At 42.5% G+C, this 18,527-nt stretch overlaps 1 protein-coding gene across 1 annotated transcript in view; it reads right to left on the bottom strand.

Annotated features, from left to right (window-relative positions):
• Positions 1 to 2,020: 2,020 nt before the first annotated feature.
• ST8SIA1 (ST8 alpha-N-acetyl-neuraminide alpha-2,8-sialyltransferase 1) overlaps positions 2,021 to 18,527 on the bottom strand; it is a 139,358-nt gene continuing 122,851 nt past the window's right edge. The window contains exon 5 of the mRNA XM_074168830.1: positions 2,021 to 2,507. Within this exon, the coding sequence (XP_074024931.1) occupies positions 2,021 to 2,507 (487 nt within the window). The remainder of the gene's footprint in view (positions 2,508 to 18,527) is intronic.

Raw genomic sequence — 18,527 nt, 5'->3', positions numbered from 1 at the left:
ATGGACAAAGACAAAATGGGTTATAGAAGCACATTCAGATTTTATCAGAACAATCTCTAGAACACTATTTAATCCAAATCTCCATGTTACAGTTTATCACTGGCCTGTAATCCTACGGAACAGTGTCCACTTTATGCTTCTAATATTCATATTTAGAAAGAAGATTTCATTATGAAACATTGGTTTAAAAAGCAAAACATGAGTATTTTTTTCTCCAGTGTCCTTCATAGATAGTTGAATTATCCATATTTAAAGAAGAGCCATGGATTTTGCTTGCTTTTTTTTTTTTTTTTTTAATTATATCTATGTAAGTTGCAGCTGGTAGTCTACAAAGAGAGACGTTGTCAACATATGATAGGACACATCCCCCAAAACACTAGCACTTTGGAGCTAAAACAGGTAGCACAGGAAATCGTTGTGGAAACCTGACGACAGTTTTGTTGTTTCAACACTCTGACTAGAATTTCAGCTACTAATGATGGGAGGATAAGAAAAAGAACACTGGTCTGGATTTTAAAGTTAATGGCGATAACATCTTGCAGCTGAAATTGCACGGTAGACTGAGTCGGTATTCTCTTCTTGTCCTACAGTGCTAAACCAAACCAAAGCAAACAAAAAGATTTCTCATTTACATGGCGATAGGACCATCTGCTGCCCAAGTAATAACCCAAAATAAAACAGTCCTTCAGGCGCTGCACTGGCCGGAGCAGCGCGCGTGCGATGCGCACACTGACATAATTCACCCGCTGCGAGGAGAGAGGCTGCCTTACGTAAGGGCCAGCCGTTTTCTTTTTACTTTTTTCTTGCTGGCTACGCAGTTTTTCAGTGCTCCCAAAGGCTGTTTTATTTTTCAGACTATCTTTAACCAGAGACAATCTTGCGAGAAAAGTACAAGTCTTTAAGGCTAACGTTACAATCCAAGCAGAAGAGCTAGTCACACAGAGAGAAGGGATTTTCAAAGCTTCAGCTCGTTTTAAACGACACTTACATTCATTTCTGCAGGTTTTCTGCTATAAGCAAATGAAGAACCTCATCCTGCATTCCACTGAACACCTCAAATCCCCTTGACATTCAATGAACATCTGGAGTCCAAATGAATACAGAACTAATCCCCGAGGCTGGGACAGCAAAACAGGTCAAGAACCATCCCCGCTACAAAAGTCACTATGGAAATCTTGCAGCAGGTCAACTGAAACCAGGCTGCACTTCACTACTGGTTTTGTAACACAAGTTTTATTTTCAGATGAGTTTCCCGTAACCAGCTCTTGCCCACAGCATAGCATTAGCATAGCTATACGTGCCATGATTTAAACTATCCTCATGAAACCTATAGCAAGCAGGTCCACCCATACTCGGTAGCAGGGCATTCCTAAGACATTCTTCTAACCAGATTCCTAGCACCCCTCACTTTCCCAAGAGTCTTTAGAAGAGTTGATGGTACTCAGCTCCTGGGGCTTTTAACCCTTTCCTTTTCCTTCCATCGGGGAAAAAAAATGTAAAAGAAAAAAAAAAAAAGAAAAAGGAACGAAACAAAGTAAGTCAACAATACACACCTGCTCTCCTACACACCCATACACACAGAGGGGAAAAAAAAAAAAGGAAAAAGGAAAGTTGTACGAGGTGCCAATCTGGAATGAAATGGATTTTTGAACAGACAGTCATATTTGGCACTGTCAGCAAAAGCTTGTGGGTGGCCCTGTGTCTCTCCGAGCCTTAATGCCCTTTTTTACATCGGTCATTTAAAAATGTCCCCCAGAAGGTTCAGCTGTGCTGCTTCTGACATTATTTTCACAATGCTGCTGAATGGACTCGATGGAGAGATTCACTTTCCCCCACCCCAGTTCCATAAAGCACTATACATTAAGGACATATTCCATTTGGCCTTCAAGTAGCATTTTTATGGTCCATGCAGATCCATGATTATTTTCCCTTTAAAAAGAATCAACAGAAAACAGAACTCTCTGTTGGAGAGCATGGAAATTAAAAACTATTGGATCTCCCAAACCAACTCCTACGATCCTCAGGCAGAAGACTGGATTGAAGGGTCCTCACATGGTTCTAGCTGCATTCTCAGTACACCACTTTTGTGAAGAAACCAGAGCTGTAGAAATTCCTCTGGCATGGCGTGGAATCCAGAATCGGGCAAGACATTGTCATAGTAATGATGGCTAATAAACTTCCCGTGCAGGTCCACCGAGAATGGCCAGAAGCCATAAATTGTTACTTCTTCACACAGACCAAGGGCGGCACTGACTAGGAAAAGTCCTGTGGAAAGCCGTTTGGCGTGGATACCTTTGCTCTTCCAGAACTTGCCAATGTCACGCAGGAAATTGGGGTTGGCAAAAAGGACCGCCTGCTTGGCACCGAAGTCCTCCAGGGTGTAATAGACACGTAGGGAGGGTCCTGTCCCTGTCTTCATCGAGAAGGCTGGCATGTAGATGTAGCTGTGGTTATACACCTTCACACTGTCCACAAATGCTTTTCGAGACCACAGCAGATTCTGGAACCTGTAAAACAAAAGAGAAAAACAAGTCGGTCACACATAGGTTTTCCCAGTCATTTCAAAACCCAGGGTTAAAGCTGCTCTTCATACACGTATTTAGAATTACCTGCACACCTTTCTCAAGCTCAGAGAAAGTCCGGACAAACCTCTGACTTTCTGACACTGCCTCTCTTCTAAAACACAAACCTAAATAGACAGTTGAAAACCATCTGGTGTCCTACTAACTCCAGAAACCAAAATTCTTCTGATTTCATTTTTTCAAAAAACCCTGAATGAATACTGACAGTTTTCCTGGAGATCAGTAATTTTTAGTGACATTTTTCTTTTTGTTCAGAACCCAACTTTTTTTTTTTCTTTTTTTTTTCCAGGCACAGGAATCTTTAAAAGAAATCTTAAAGTACGTGTTGTTCTTGTTTCTTAAAGGCAAACTAAAAAAGAATCCGAGTTACATTCTGAACAAGCAATACCAAGAAATATTTAAATAGAACCTTTGGACTTATAAAACTTGTAAGGACTGGTTTTGTTATGCCTGTATAGTACCATAGGAGTTAATTCTTGTTCTGTAACTGAGAGAAACCTCAAAGAACATACTTTGTTACAAACAATAACACAGGAATTGATGAATTGTTTAGAATAAGTGGCACCACAAAAACTTAGCAACAGGCACCAAACAATGTGCGGAGTTGGTGTTTAAGATAGCGTGATGGACACACTGAGTAGGTTTAAAAGCAGCTGGTATTTGTAGCATGCAAGTTAAAGGAGAGACTACTTGGCAACTATGAGGAGGGCAATGCATACATATAGATTATTTCTCTACCATGGTAGTCTTCTCATCTCTTGATATAAAAACTAGATCACGGTACAATTTGTTAAACTGTCAATAGCTATTTGCTGATGTCTATTTTATCCCTGATGTTAGAGTTATATACTACTCCAAAACTAGTATCCTGTCAAGACTCTAACCTTTCCTTGCCATATGCCTCTGGATATGCCAAGATGAATGAGACATCTGGCAGGAAATCTCAGGCCATTCACACACAGCGAAACCTGGACTGACATTTGACCTGTCCTGATGTCTGACACTAAATGAATCACATTTCAGTAAAGTATCCCAAATACGTATCTTTTGATGTAACTGATACAGAGATCAGCCAGAGCCACAGGTAAAATCCAATACCTAAACCACAAACTTGCTAGGTAACTAACCCTTACTGTCCCAGGGTGTTGACTGCATTGGAGCGTACCTTTGCATGAGAAAGTCACTATGATTTACTCTGGTTAATCTGCTTTCTTTCCAGAGTCCACAGAATCTTCAGAACACCAGTAAGTCCTCCCTGCCTTTACCATGTGACAGCATCTGCAGACTTCATCACCCAGGCAAAGTTTACGACATTAAAAGCCGCTTCTGCACAAGCCTCACAACACTCCTTTCATGGCAGCTGGGCTGCTCTCCCACATGTGATCCCCAATTTTTTTTCCTGCAGCTACAGCAAGTGTGCCATGACTGATTCCACAGTCATGCAGCAGAGTCGTCAGAACAAAAACCTTGAGACAGCAGCACTGGACTTTTTTTTCCTTTCTCTGGTGCAGGAAGAGACAGGTATAAGAATACCTTTTTTAAAAGGGTTATGAAGAGATTTTTTGAGATTTCTTGAGATTTTTTGAGAATTCTCTTCTTTATGAAGAGAATTTTGTATATAGACCTCTTTGAAACAACAGCAAGAGTCACACACACAGCAAGATACGCAGATTTAAGTAGGATGCAGATGACCTCAACAAGCACCAGACAAGAGTTTCAGCTGAAACAATTGCCAACCAAAAAATACACCTTCAACAGCACTGAAGTGTCTTTGTGCCAGGCTTTTTAAAGTCTCTGTTTTGGCAGAAAACTCGAAATATTCCTAATAAGTTGAAAGGTTTTGTTGACATTTTCAACACGCAATATTTGGTCTCCTGATTTGCTACAAGTTTCTTTCAAAATTTCCTTCAATTGGGGTTAGAATAAAGCTGTTTTGAAGCAAACCCCCTGAAATCTGCCCAGGTCTTCATTACTGTTTTGCTCTGCAGATCTGCTCCTGCTGCTTGGTGCTATTTGCTAACGTAGACAAAGCCACTGTCTTCCAAGCAAGAAATCAATTCAACCTGAACGTACAAAACAAAACAATAAAAATCATTTAATAACTTATTGCATTTGGCATTCTTTTCTGTAGAAACAGCCAAGAGACAGCTGAATATAGAAGACCAAGGTGCTCTGGCAGAAATGTATTGTCTGGCTATACCTTCTCATATGGGCCCTCTCACTCCATTACTATCAGACCTTTAACTAAGTGTTCCCCAAAACAGGCTTTACCATTCTCTCTTCCTAAGGACCAGCAGGATAATCTATGAGATTATCAGGTACAGGAGTTGGGTTAATCCTATCAAACTTGTTCCATTTCCATCAGGACACAGTCACTGAGGGTAAAAAGAAAAATCCCTAGCTTAACACTTTCAATATTCACCTAGATGCTCAGAGCCTCAGTATCCAAACCCTGTTCTAATAACCCTAATCGCTTTTAAAAGGTAGAATAAGACCTGCAGCAAGCTTTTGGACTATTGCCCTCTCCATAATTTGGGACATTTACTGGGCGGTGGGAGATGCTGGTTCAAACTTCCTTTTGCAGTAAGGGGAACTTGAGCACACAGCTTGATGCGATGGGGTCCCTGCACCTTGGCTGAGGGAAAGGCAGAGACAGGTCCTGTGTCACTCATTGAAGCCATTTTCACCACGTCCTTTCCCACTTACAGCTAGTTAACAAATTTCCCTTCAGATGGCAAATAGATGTGGTTATTCTAAAACTGTGTTTTTCAGCAAGTTTACCGTTCACAGAAAAGCCCTGCGCAGCTCTAAGAAGAATACACTGAAATTGCTCAGATACAGCCACAACGGGCCAGGGACTGGCTCTGAGTATTCATCTGCTATCATTGTCACAACACGTTTACATTTCTTCTGGATGAATCTTCCCCAAATGCCTTAAAGTAAGGAGAAGTGAACGGCACTGCCATGAGAAAGCAGTGCACGGGAGGGACTTCCTGCAGAAGGGACAGCATTTGTCACGCTCCTGCAAACTGTCCTTCAGGAACATCACCACCTCCTGGAAACCCGTGCTTCATTCAAATGGTCTGGATCACAGTGTTGGCAGGCATCACGCCCAGTTCAGCAGATGGGCATTATACAGGTGGCCAGGAGCCCACGTAGAAACATAAAACATGCTGATTATGGCTGGTCTGATGGCCTAACGCCACCAAAGAGCTGCTGCCCGTCTTACGCTCCTCATGAGGGGAGATATTAGAAGCACATGAAATTTTCTGTTCCCCATTTGTAAAAATAAATAATGGAATGGTGAGAGTTGGAAGGGACCTTAAAGGTCATCGAGTTCCAACCCCCCTGCCATGGGCAGGGACACCTCCACTAGACCAGGTTGCTCAAAGCCCATCCAGCCTGGCCTTAAACACTTCCAGGGATGGGGCATCCACAACTTCCCTGGGCAACCTGTTCCAGTGCCTCACCACCCTCACAGGAAAGAGTTTCTTCCTAATATCTAATCTAAATCTCCCCTCTTCCAATTTAAAACCATTACCCCTTGTCCTGTCACTACACTTCCTGACAAAGAGTCCCTCTCCGGCTCTCCTGGAGGCTCCCTTCAGATGCTGGAAGGCTGCTGTGAGGAGCCCTGTCCAGCTTTGTGACATTTCACATGCTGGTCAGAGGCTGAGAAATCTGGGGACAAACACTGTGCACCCGCAAGTGTCTCGAAATGGTACGGGAAGCTCAAGTGTATTTTCTTTTAACTCCCAATCCGGACGCGGAGTCCTGCAGGCAACACCATTGCAGCGGTGGCTTTGAGGGTACCATATCACATCCGTCCCAGCAGACAGTGAGAAGGCTACTTCATGACAGAGAGACCTGGAGGCCTTTTCCTCTGCAGCTGACCGGCTCTGTAGTATACACGTGACCATGACGATATCGTTTTTTCCTGCTTCTCCTGGCACGGATGTCATCAGCCTGGTGCAGTCCTCGCGTCCACGTGGGCGCAAACGCCTTCCCTCGTGCTCCTCATTCCCTCCTCACTCCCCAGGCTTCAGAAGAAACGCATCAAACGATCCAGCCCCTTGCAGAAGAGTGCATCTCGGGTGACATTATCTCCCCAGCTCAGCTCTGAGCAAGAAACAGCTGAACCGCTTTCAGGGTCATCCCCTGACCTTCTGCAGCCAAGCTCACACAAACGCGCGGCGGCAGCTTGCCAACGTTTAGATAACGCTGGATCTGTAATCCCCTGAGCAGCACCTGAAGCCAAGGCGAGTTGCTCAGTAATTTGCAGGAACGCGTCCCGGCAGCTTGTCGGCAGCCCGGAGGGGCGCCGGTGACCGTCAACGCTGGTGGAAGCAGACCACGGCACGTTCCGCCCGGGCGCTTTACAGCCACCACTCTCATTCACGGACAGCAAGCAAAGAAAATCATCAGCAACGCATTTTTGCTGTCAGGTCCATGTGACACATCAACTTAAAAAGCGCAACTTCCAGCAGGCACGTGCAGGCACAGCTGCACAGGTACCAGAGAAATAGTTTCTTTGGTACCAGATGTAGGGTTCCCTCAAATGCTCTGCTTTGCTTTTCCAGAGAGAACGATGCATCCAAGGGAAAACCTTGGATGCAAAACCTTGTCCGTTCTCATGACAGCACAATCAAAGACTTAAGAGCTTTAAGTGTGGTGCTTTTTGTTTTTAATTTGGTTTTAATGTTCTTATCGATGTTCTTTAGCAGATATTGGGGGAGAGGACTGCTCCCTAGTACTAAGAGATGAATTCCAGTAACCACAAAGAATTTGCTGCAGTGACATTGACCCAACCCGTTTGCAGATAATGGCAGCATTTTCTCGCATCTTGGTTTCTTTTTGATCTCCCCAGAGAGTCACCATCTCATGCCTGTGATGATATCCCGGTTATTTACTGCGTTGGCATCTGCAAAGTCACAAGTTCAGCATTCTGGATTAATTGCAAGTTGACTTATTAAAAAAAAAAAAAAAAAAAAGATTGAGTAATGAGGGGAGCAGCTCGGATGCCAAAGAACTAGTGTATTATTTTAAAATTAAGACAAGTAGAGCTCAAGGGAATAGAGCAGAAGGTATATAAAGACTTATGTATTTGTCCCTATGGCAAAGGATAACCTTATAATTATTTAGATAATTTGATGTCAGCATTAGCCAAGAATGATGTAGCAATTTCCTCCAGCTGTTGGAATATGCTTACAGACAAGAAGTCAGCTTGCAACCACACATCTGAACCTCCACTGCAGTGACAGAGGAGTTTTACTGCACTCATTTCTCAGAGTGCTTTTATGCTTTCAAAAAGCAATGTTCTCCTTAATGCCCTGTGCTCTCATTCATATCATGCACTTCTTGATTAGCTGCCTCTTTGGAGCTCGTGTAGCCAATGTGGCTAAAACACAGCCTGTATCTGAATTAACAGCACCCTAGTTTCCGTGTGCTCATTCTCCACCTAGGCACTTTTAGCATGCGTTAGGTGCAAGGTAGACCACTTTAATTGTCCACACAGGGAGCCAGAAATGAGCACTGAAAGTACTATAAATTGACCTCCTCTCTTGTTTTATCCCAGCTTCCCTAACTACGCAAGCCACCATTTACTTAGCCTAAGGATGGTTACTAGACTTAAAATTCAATTAGAATCCCATTAAAGTCAATGGCAAAACCAACTCTGATCTCACTGAAAGTATGCTCGGAGCTTCAGGAAAAAAAAAAATAAAATCAAGCCTTCTGAATTACTGAAGGCCACTGAAGGCCACTTCAGAAAGATTAGAAAAGGTATGAAGTAACATGATCAAGTAAAATCACAGGTACCAAACATTCTCCATCAATTGCAGGAGGCTTTTATTCTTCTTGTAGAACCCCAGTGCTTTGTCTAATCTCATTTCAACCAGCTTCAGCAGGAGGGTTTTTCCCCTGTTGTCACTTCCGGTCCTTCCACAGGCACCACGGTCAACCAGTGGCATGGGTGGGGTGATGCTATTCCCATCTTCTCCTTTCCTTTTGCTCTCCTCCCTCTCTCACCTGACTGCCCTTTATGGACCCAAAGACAGTAAATCTTCCACTCAGACTCTCAGCGGAGAGAGACTCTCAGCCCCTTCCACTCAGGGTACGACTGGCTCCAAAACTCACTTCAGTTGGTCCCTCAGGCAGAGCCTGCAGCCTGCTGAGACCCCACACTGCCTCCTCTTTCTTGTGGATGGGGACTTTCAGCCACTAAGAACCTGTGCATTCCTCTCGTCTCTGGTCCCAGAGATTAAAGACAAAACAAATTAATCTGGTTCTCCTTTTTATACACCTTTTCAACGGTGTTTTCCAGGTCAAGGATTCTGGTTACTCCCACAGTTCCATAAGCAAGGAAACACACTCTTTCCACAGTGACTGCAGACTACATCTTTCTCTGCCAGCCTGTTTCTTAATGACATGCTGTCCTTAGCACATGACCTTCAGAATAATTCTATGTGCTCAAAGTCCAGTAGACATTGCAGAGGTAGGCTCTAATCCCCATGAAGAGGCAGGCTCCCCTTCTGACTGAATTCGGTATTAATTAGGGTTTTTTTTAAACCTCCACCCATTACTGCTCTTACGCTGTCACCCTGGGAATACTATATATAGTGCCAAGGGAAAGCTGACTCTCTGGTTTTCAATGGAATGCAGAGCTATCCTAGACACCAAAGCAATGAAACATTAAAATCAGTGTTCACTGGTATTTTGGGACTGTGTGTGATCCTTATCCTGCCAACTCAAATTAGAATGTGCTTTTAATAGCTACTCTTTCCAAAACCAGCAGAGCTAAACATCAATCCTTTCTGTTATCTGACAGCTTGAATCTTAGCTTTCAAAAGATGAGCTGTTCATATTACTTTGACTCTTTGAAGATTGTGGCTGTTAAAGTCACATACAAGTGGAAATAATATAAAAGGATAGGCAGAACAGCATGGCTGTAAACTGCTTTCAAAATGAAATTATTGCCTAGTACTTCTAAATCTTCTGAATGTTTCACAGCTCTTAGAGCTGAAAGTCTGGAGGATGAGGAAATAAAGAACCAATGAAATCAGCTAGAAAAAAAAAAGTTACAGAACTGAGCCTGATATCTTTAGCATTTAATTTCACTGGACTGCATGCCACAGCAAGCCTGTTAGAAGAAACGTAACCAGATCACATATCTTTCTCAGGTCTTAATGGGAAAAAGAACTGCAACAAAGCCCGGATACAGTCTTCAAAAGATTTCCGTTTGATTAAGATGGGTTCCCTAGACAGTTTGCTTTGTCTGTAGGAAAGCAACCAAAAAGGAACAGAACAGTGCAGTACTTCCTCTGCTTCTAGGTCTTTTACCCAAATACCGTGCAGACACAAGTCTATCTAGATCATTGCCTGCAACAGCATTGCAGCAAACACAAAGCTAATAATATTATGCTTTCCTGTCTGCTCATGCTGGCCTTACACGCTTTGTAACCCAAATATAAAACATACCAAACGTTTACAGCCGTGAAAGACCTATTTACAGCAGAGAACACTTTCTGGCTGGTATACTTGACTTCTTGCTAAGTCTTTTGAGTTTTCTCTTTAAGCTCCTGACCTCCTTAGCATATTAAAAATTTGCAAGTGTCAGTGAAGGTGACATTCAACTGTATCCTCTCTTCAGCCTTTCAGAGCTCTTTCCAAAGGGAACTGGATAGAGAGAGAAAGCAGCAATTCGTGAATTAAATGTGTTTTTAAAGATGCTCTGTGCTACAAAATTATAGACTGAAGAGGAATTATTTAAAACAGTAGATGCTTTGGCAGGCATTATGACAACACCTGTAACTAGGATGGGCTCTTTTTTAAACTATGGAACGTGTATCACCGGCCATCTCTGAGGTCACGCCACATGGCCTGCAGCTGGAGGGCAGATCCCTGTTAAACAACACTGTCAACTAAAAGCTTGATAATCAAAACAGTTGCTCAGAGCCCACAGCAATATGTGGTGAACCTACAATATTGTAAATGGGGTAAAATCAATTCATACAACTCTAAAATATGCAAAAGATGATCTCTGTATTTCGTCTATTAGCCGCTCCCTCTGGCAACCTCACCTGTTTTGGCATCCCTAGGACAATGAACATTGCGATTAAACAATGAATTACTGGCCAACTGAGTAGAAACAGAAGAGGTGATAAATAGCTCTGGAGCAGTTAGAATAGCAGAAGCCAAACATGAGGCTAAAAAGATGGAAAAAGAGAGGAAAAAAAACAAGTTTCCTCAAGTGAGAAAATACATCCTACTGTTCTTTCGGCACTCATGGGTGAGTCCAGTCCTGCCAATACATTCACACTTATCCTGTATCTGTTCCATAAATTCTCTAATTACCTCAGTTTCAGTCTGCTGAGTTTCCCTATAGGCAGTGGCAATGTCCTCAATTTCTTCCACAGTGAAGGCAGATGCACATAATTCATACTGCCTCTCTGTGTCTTCTCTGACTTCTTTTACACCTGGTTGGCAATAGGCCACACACATTATGGAAGGTGGGGAGTAGGTGGGGTTTGCCCTTTTTTTGGCTTGTGCTGCTGCTGAGAAGAGGACGTAGCATTAGGTTTTTACTCCTTTAGTTAGTTCTTTTTGGAAACTGTTTCTGTGTGTCACATAGATAAAATATTTAATCATCCAGAGCTTATAATAAATTCCATTTCCTTTGGAAACAACTTCAGCTTTTGTTAGGAAGTTTCCTATCTCCATTAATCTCCCTTTTCTCTGTCCTTTAGTGACGTTAACTTCCTTTTACCTTTTCTTAAGGATTAATAGATGCTCCTAGTGCTATGCTTCCAGTATGGTACCCTGAGGAAAGTCCACTGTTTTGAATGGATCATCCAGATATATTTTCCAAGATGTATGATGATTAATGCTAAGAATGCTGCTTAAATCTTTTCAACACTATTAAGCTGCCAAGGTATCTCCTCAACTGTAAGTACAGCCTGTACTGAATTTAAATTGCTATAGCTAGAATACTCTTGATCAAAAAAAAATAAAAAAAAAATCAAAGCAGGGATAGCTGAAACATGTTGCAGCTTTTGCTAATCTCTTCCACTGTTTTGATACCTGTGAAAGTGCTGGAGTTCTTCCACCTTTGTTCCCCTCATTAACTTCACTCAAAGGAGATACTGTGTAAAGGAAGTAAAAAATAAACTTTTTTTCTTTTAAGGTAGCAGGAAATAAATGCTATTTGCTAGGACTAAGGTAATACTTTTGAAAGGCAATGCATGTCCCTGAGTACAGCCCTCGATGCACTGGCTGAGGAAAGTAGAGGAAAGTAGAGCAAAACATTCAACTCCCTCAAATTCTCTTGGTTTCCAAATGCCAGAGAAGGGTCAGTGGCATCGGCGCTATATTATTTAGGAGCAGCTTTGTAACTGTAGTTGGTGCTCCTCCCATGTCACACATCTCGAGGTGCTTTGCCTCTTGTTTTATATAATACACTATAACTCAGATGTGGTCCCACCTTCTCACATTCTGAAATACCAGGCAAGAAAACCTTTCTCTCTTTCTTGCCTACCTCAGGACGCAGTCATTAACAACAAACTGTCAGAACAGAATGGAGCTTGGCTCCAGAAAACACCATTGGCAGGATATTCACCTGGGCAATGCAATCTCAAGTTGCCAGAAGCTTTCCTTAAGTCCAATGGAGTCAGTGACAGCTGGCCTCAAGATGGACCGTGGGAAGGACTGCCTCCTGTGGGAGGGACCTGAGGCTGGAGTGAGGAAGAGCGTGAGGAGGAAGGAGAGGCAGAGACAGTGTGTGATGAACTGACCGCAACCTCCATTCTATGTCTACATGTGCCGCTCGGGAGAGAGGAGGTAGAGAATTTGGAAGTGAAGTTGAGCCCGGGAAGAAGGGAGGGATAGGGGGGAGGTGTTTTAAGATTTAGTTTTTATTTCTCATTGTCCTACTCTGATGTGATTGGTAATAAATTAAAGTAATTTCCCCAAGTCAAGTCTGTTTTGCCTGTGATGGTAACTGGCGATCTCTCTCCCTGTCCTTAGCTCGACTCATGAGCCTTTTATTATATTTTCTTTCCCCCGTCCAGCTGAGGAGGGGAGCGATGGAGCGGCTTTGGTGGGCACCTGGTGTCCACCCAGGGTCAACCCATCACAGGGTCTTTCAATCCCTCCTGTTAAAGCTAATTTTACCAGACATGAAATACTCATTGAACCAGAGAGGAAGACAAGAAGCGAGTGACCATCTAAACTGGTGGTGGAGTCACCCAGCCTTCAGGCCCTCCCTGTTTAGCCACACAGACTGGAAGAGTACTAGCAGATGACAATGACGACACCAGCCCAGCATACCCCTTGCTGATGGTTAGGACTGCCTCTTACGAGATGAGAAACAGAGGTTTAAGTCTCCTCAAACAGAACTGAACTTGGACCTATCACAGCTTCAGTGACTGAGGGGACTACTTGCCTCTCATGTAAAATATGGCATATGCCTTGGGCAGTTCCCTGAACCGAGCTCTATGTTGTTCAGCTGAAACTACTCAGCCTGATTTTGTGAATTGCTTGAGGACAACTTAAACTATATTATCTGGAAGTTTTAGTCAGCAAAAAACCCCTACATCTAGCCCTAGCTTCAGTTCTTTTTATTTGACTCGGGTCTTTGTACAAATTCCTTCCACAAAGGTACCAAAACTTTACTGCAAGAGGAGTTAGATTGAGATGACCCACTGATACCACACAGGTTGCAGAGGAAATGCTAAGTACCTTCCCAATAAGTTCTGTATGTGAAACTATTGTCAAACTTTAATATCCTGGGTTTGTACTCCTTTGAGCTACCTTTTCTCTCCAAAACACAATGAACATCAGCTTTGGTAAATGATCACATTCAAATGAGTAAGGAAAGCAAGCTGCCATCTCCTACAGAATCAAGAAGATTTCTTTCAGATTCAGGCAGCACAAAAAATAAGCTCCTTTTCTTTAATGCTCAGAGTAATTAATACTGAATTATGGTAGAAATTCTATCAAAAGACTTTTGACAATCACATTAATACCAAATAACTTCCACATGCTTTATGCGATTACAATAAATGCCAAAGACGTGAACACAGATTAAGCCATTATTTTAAAGTATTCCTGAATAATCAAACAGGAACAAAAGCTATCCATTAGTGGCTTGTCTCCCTGAAGCAAAAGTAACACATTACCAGAAAAAAACCTGTAGATTTGGACCTAGCAACCAGGCCAAAGGGTATTTTGGAGTGAGGAGGAAGGTATGGTCTCAAGTCTACAGCACAACTCAAAGACAGGAAAACAGAATACCGTAAGGGCATCCATTTGATAAGGCCAAGGTATTTTTCAGATAAGGCCAAATTGTAGGTTTGAAAGTAGCTGTAAATGTCAAGGCTGTCAGCAGCTCTGAAGAACCTGGGGTCGGCCATGAATCACACAGGACAAACAACAGCCACGGCCATAAACTCCCCCTTGAGGAAACGGTTACGCTCCCAGAAGGTTTCCAAATGCCGGGAGGATCATTGAGTGATCAGTTTGCTTTGGCTGCTAGACCTTTATGTCCCTAGCAGCTCAGTACACATATTCCCAAAGCAGCTAATCAAACAGTAAGAGCAGTGAAATTCAGCCTTTTGTTTCACAAATAGAGGCCAGAATAGTTTGTACAGTGATGTGCAATGCTCAGAAGCTATTGCTGAGATTTTTATCCAGAGGCTTTATCCAGATAATAATTTGGAAAACAAATCCATTTTTTAACAAGCAAGATAATTTTATCCGAATTTGCCTCGAGGCCAAAATTTCCCTTCACTAATCTGCTACTCTAATAAGCCACAGTGCACAGTGTTGCTGCGCTTTACCAAGCTGGAGCCAGGGACCTTACACGCTCCATCAAATCTAGCACTTTGCTTGTAATACCAAGTCGTCTTCAGACTGGTCCTGCTTGTTATAAAAATTAGACCATTTCCTCTATCTCCTCCCACATCTGCATTTTTAATGTTAAAAAGAACAAACTGAGGAATATCGCACTTCAAAAGACTCCTCTATTTTGATTATACCTCGAAACGGAGTAGAAATATGACCATTAAGGTCTTCTCTTGTTGCTTGAAATTGGCACAGTTCCCCTCATACCAACAGACTTACACTAACTTTCATCAAATTATATAGATCAGTCTTTATGATATCATATGCCAGATATTTAAAGTTTCAGAAACCAGCAGTACACTGCATTATTCAAGAAGCACACTGTGAACGTAGAACTAAAGACAATGATATTATCTGGATGCACAAAGCTATGGAGATGATTCATTCGGCATAATCACTTGCATTCCTTGAACCTCGGATGTCTAATGTACCAGAAGAAATGAGGGATGGCAGCAACTGTGCTGGAGCATGAAGTGAGAAAAAAAACTTAGCACACTGCTCTGGCAGAAAAGTCCCGTGTGTTCTGCTCCAGCAGCCATACCCAGTTTCATTTCCAGCTTAATGGACCTAGGAGCGTGGAGTCAAAAGCATAAACAATTTGCAAGAGGCCTGCCTAATGAGTTTCCCTTCATAAAGCCGGCTGGTAAAAATAGTTCAGCCAAAATATGCCAGCTAGTTGTCTGGTTTCTTTTTCTCAGTGCCATTCTCTGCAGTCCCGAGTGCTGGAGCACTAGGTCCCCACAGGGCAGACGCATGACCTACTTCAGCTATGGAATACCATCTACCAGGTCTCTTGAGACAGCCCAGCAGCGGTATCTTTTTCTGTACAATCTAACTTTAATCGTTCACGATCAACTCATTTGTATGTAGCAACATGTATAAATTTCCCCAACAGACAGGGAAACAAAGGTGCAGGTACAAAGGAATGGTGGCTGGCTCAGGGACATGCTGCAGATGTTCTGGCAGAGCTGAGACGCCAGAAGGGAACGCAAGGAGGAACGGAGAAGAGCCAGAGCAAAGAGCTGCTTGGAAATCCTGCAGTGTCAGCACTGTAAGAAATGCTGACTTCAGAAGGCTCTTTAGGAGCTTCCAGCAGTCCCGTAATGCTTCCTAATGTCTTGTGACTAATATAAAACCTGTAATAAAGAGTCAAATACTACAACTGACAGATGTTCAAAAAAAGCAGAAGACATCAGGGACATCACCAGTGTCCTCTTGCTCTAAACTATGATGACACTCGCTACAAAAAAAGCTCACAGATGATGTTAAGAAGCCGTCTGTGGCTTGTCCTGCAAAATCTCTGAGTAGACCCACAGTTCACGCCAGTGACATGGAGAACAAACTTCTTGCTCAGCCCAGTTTTCCCAACACTTTCTTTAAACTTTTTCTCCTTTCCAGCTCAGGACACCCAGGCTCCAGCTCTCAAACTCCACCTAACATGGTTCCAAACTCGGTGGTCTCAGTTTGTAAGACTGGATGGTTCAAGACATGCACAAATTGAGACATACAAAGCTAAACGTACACGCAACTGAGTGCAGCCATACCATCTTCACTGTCTAAGCCTTGTTCTAAAAATTCTCCTACCCAAGAGAACGCTAAGAACTTGTGCAAGGATCTGTTTTCAGGACAACAGTTTTGTACAGCCATACCTTATCACTGCTGGGGAGGAAGTGCTGAAATAGCGCCGAGAAATTTATTGTCCCTGTTAAATTAAAAGGGACCTCGAAGCCAGCAGAAGTGCTGGATTCCTGATTGCTCACATAGCTTAATGATGTTAGCTCACCCTTTGGCTCTGGTCCACGTGCTCCAGCTAGTTCTCTTCAAGACAAATACGCTACAGGGACTCAATCAATGCCCTCGTAATGTCTGTGCTGCTTGGCTTTGGAGTCATGGATTGGTTCTTAGCCCTCTCTATTTACTCGTGTAGCTATGCCTCCACTGCACATCAGATAAGGGAAGTGCACCACTGCAGGGCAAGAGAGATAAGGACCAAGCCATATTTTGCCACTGTCACAAGCTGTCCCTGGGACTACAACTGGGACAGCAGAGGGAGGCAGCCAGCGGACCTGTCTTGTGGCTGTGTAGCTTTACTAGCCAGGAACAATCACTGTGGGTCTTAGTGATGGCCATACAAGTCAGTCTGGGATCTTACAAGGGAATTAATAGCAAAGGCCCAAACACTTTGCCACTGGTAAAAGGTTCGTGGTCACACACGGGTGCAAGTCACACATGGACATACTGCGCCGAGCCCGCCGGGGGCAGTGCTTTGCTTCCTGCCAGGTTCACATCTGAAACTAGGAGTAAACTTCATGCTCCAGGTATTTCCTGCAGGGAAAAAAAAATAGGGCAAGGGCACCAAAGGCTGGGAAAAAGCAAAGCACTGGTCTTGTTCAGGCTGAACCACGCTGTTATCTCTGCGAGGAAGGACAGTAAGTGCGTGCCTCCCTTTGAAGGATCACAGCAGTGTATTCCCCTCTCTAACAGGAGGGGACAGAGTATTGCGTAATACCCTTTACAGCACAATCTGCGCACTGTCAACAGTTTTTAACTTGACTTTTACATTTATGCTGAGTATGTTGCTATATGCTTTCACATGCTTTCGACTTCCATATGTGTACAATCTTGCACTTAAAATATCCTGCTTGTCATCTTCCTGAATTTCATTTCCTTTGTGAAAGTTCCTGCAAGATTCAAGTAGCCACATTCTAATTTGCTGCCCTGAATCATGAAAAGCCCCCCAACTTTCTTCCATGAAAACATCCTGAAACTTCACAGAACGATATAATTTCTGATATGTGATAGATCAGCAGCCCATAGCCTCCATAGAAACCTCATTAAAAAAAATGTTTGTTGTGCTTGAAAACTAGTGATGGTAAAAAATGAAATTCTAGGATTTTATTTATCTAGGACTCAATCTCACAATTTAAAAAGATATGTTACCAGTTTTACACTTCTAAATATGGGACAATATTTTAAATGAAGCTCCCAAATAACTTAAAAAAATTAATTTGTATTAGAAAGCTCCCTATTTACATTTCTCTAACTTTAGCCTTGAGCATTAATGGCTAAACCATAACTTACCAAGAGATCTAGTACGTAAGAATAGCTTATTACAACCATAATGGAAGAAGTTACTTTCTCATTTTCATTTCAAAAATCCTGAGATTTCAGTGGCATAAAACTTTCAAGCATCTGCACTGCTACTTGTGTGTTTGATGGAAGATTAGTGACTGTCGTCAGTGAAGTACACATTAGCTAAGAAATCAATCAAAGCTGAAGAGAGAATTTTGCTAAGGGTTTTCAGCTAGTATACTAGGAAAATGCTCCTTGTGCCCCACAAGCCACAAATTGGCTAGATAAGTAAATAAAAGCTGTTTATTTTTCCATCTCCCTCTATCCTCAGAGTCACTTGCAACTGCTGTAATTTTTTCATTGCTACTGAAATAAAATGTGTAGATTCAAATTCTACTCTTAATTCATTCTGGGGAAATTTTTCCCTCATGAGAACCACATTATTCTCTGCCCTGTTAAATTGCACTATAAGTACTGACAGCTTGATTTTCTCTATCCTGCTTTATCTTTCAGATGTACCATTTGGTTCTCTCTCAGCAGAATGACAGCTTTTGGCAGGTTTCCGTTTCCTCTTCCAACAAGCCAGCTATTGTGGAAAAATGATGAAATCGAGATGAAAAATTCCAGTGGATCAGCTTTAGCCTTCCAAACTGCTCCATGTATCTTGAAAATCACTGTGCTTTCACTATTTACTCTTTCAAATCAGAAATTTAAAAAGCATGATTGTTAGAGAAAAAAAAAAAAGAGAGAGGAGGCAGGGAATAGAAATTAAGTATTAGGGTGGCACATCCCTCATTTAACTATTTCTGTGGAAGTTCTTGCCTGTAATACATTCCAGACCAGACGGCAGAATACTGCCATGAAAAACTGATTAAAACAAACTTCCTCAAAAAGAGAGTGACCGAATTTAGGATGAAAGCCATTCTAAGTTTTGTGCCATTTGCTACGTTATCCAAATATAACAGTCAGAACTAA

This window comes from Numenius arquata, chromosome 2 (genome assembly GCF_964106895.1).
Source record: "Numenius arquata chromosome 2, bNumArq3.hap1.1, whole genome shotgun sequence".
Lineage (NCBI taxonomy): Eukaryota > Metazoa > Chordata > Aves > Charadriiformes > Scolopacidae > Numenius > Numenius arquata.
Note: the sequence above shows the minus strand (reverse complement) of the source record. Positions and strands in the feature narration are given on the sequence as shown.